The following is an 885-nucleotide window of genomic DNA, read 5'->3' on the forward strand; positions in this document are numbered from 1 at the left end:
CAGTAATATCTGCAAAAAAGCAGTTTATAAACATTCATTCCCGCCTCGGTTATTTCCCTAACAGAGTCATTACGAGCTCCTAGGTGTGCTAAATGGCCGAGAGCGTATGCAGAACGACAGAATTATACCCTGAGTGTGTCTCTGTTCGTCCCCTTTTGCATACGGACAGAGACCTGAGAGAATGTTTGTTCTCACATTATGTTTATTCTTGCAGTGTTTATTATTGTGTAGTAATCGTTGGAGACGTTTTTTTTCTCTTGCTGCTTCTGCTGCATAGGGATTACTAGGTCACTGGAAGGCGAGAGAAAGAGGTCAGAGGAGATGGGGAAAGAAGAGAAAGAGACGAGGAGAGAAAGAATGGAGTGAATGACGAAGATATTGGGTACATGGAGAGAGAGAGAGAGAGAAGACAGGCAGGGTGAGTGTTTGTGAGGGAGATATGGAGGGGAGAAAGGGAAAGAGATGGAGACATACAAAGAGAAAGGAAAAGAGAAAAGAAAAGATGGAGGAAGGCGAGGATCGACTGGGGGAAAACCCAGAGAGGAAGAAAATAAACACAAGAATTGAAAAATAAGAATGGCAGAGAGGGAGGAAGGGACGGAAAGAGAGGACGGTGAGAGAGAACGGAGAGAGGGACGGGGAAAGAGAAAGAGAGAAATACAGACACAGAGAGACAGAGCGAAATAAAAAGAAAAAGTAGACAAGCCAGATGAAGGAGAATAAAGAACTGAAATACCGAAACAACAACAATACAGAAATCCTGTACACTTGAGGTTTAATACAGGCTGCATTCACGCTACCACCCTCACACTGACCCCTTTCCACGGCCTGCAACCCTTCTCACAAGGCCTCCTCGGGCATTGCAAACGTGTGGTTAAAATTTTC

General features: G+C 44.5%; 1 protein-coding gene across 1 annotated transcript in view; it reads left to right on the top strand.

The window, feature by feature from the left end:
* LOC119588232 overlaps window positions 1-885 on the top strand; it is a 29,402-nt gene that overhangs the window by 22,456 nt on the left and 6,061 nt on the right. Inside the window, exon 6 of the mRNA XM_037936931.1 lies at window positions 65-104. Coding sequence (XP_037792859.1) covers window positions 65-104 — 40 coding nt within the window. The remainder of the gene's footprint in view (window positions 1-64; window positions 105-885) is intronic.

This window comes from Penaeus monodon, chromosome 23 (genome assembly GCF_015228065.2).
Source record: "Penaeus monodon isolate SGIC_2016 chromosome 23, NSTDA_Pmon_1, whole genome shotgun sequence".
NCBI lineage: Eukaryota > Metazoa > Arthropoda > Malacostraca > Decapoda > Penaeidae > Penaeus > Penaeus monodon.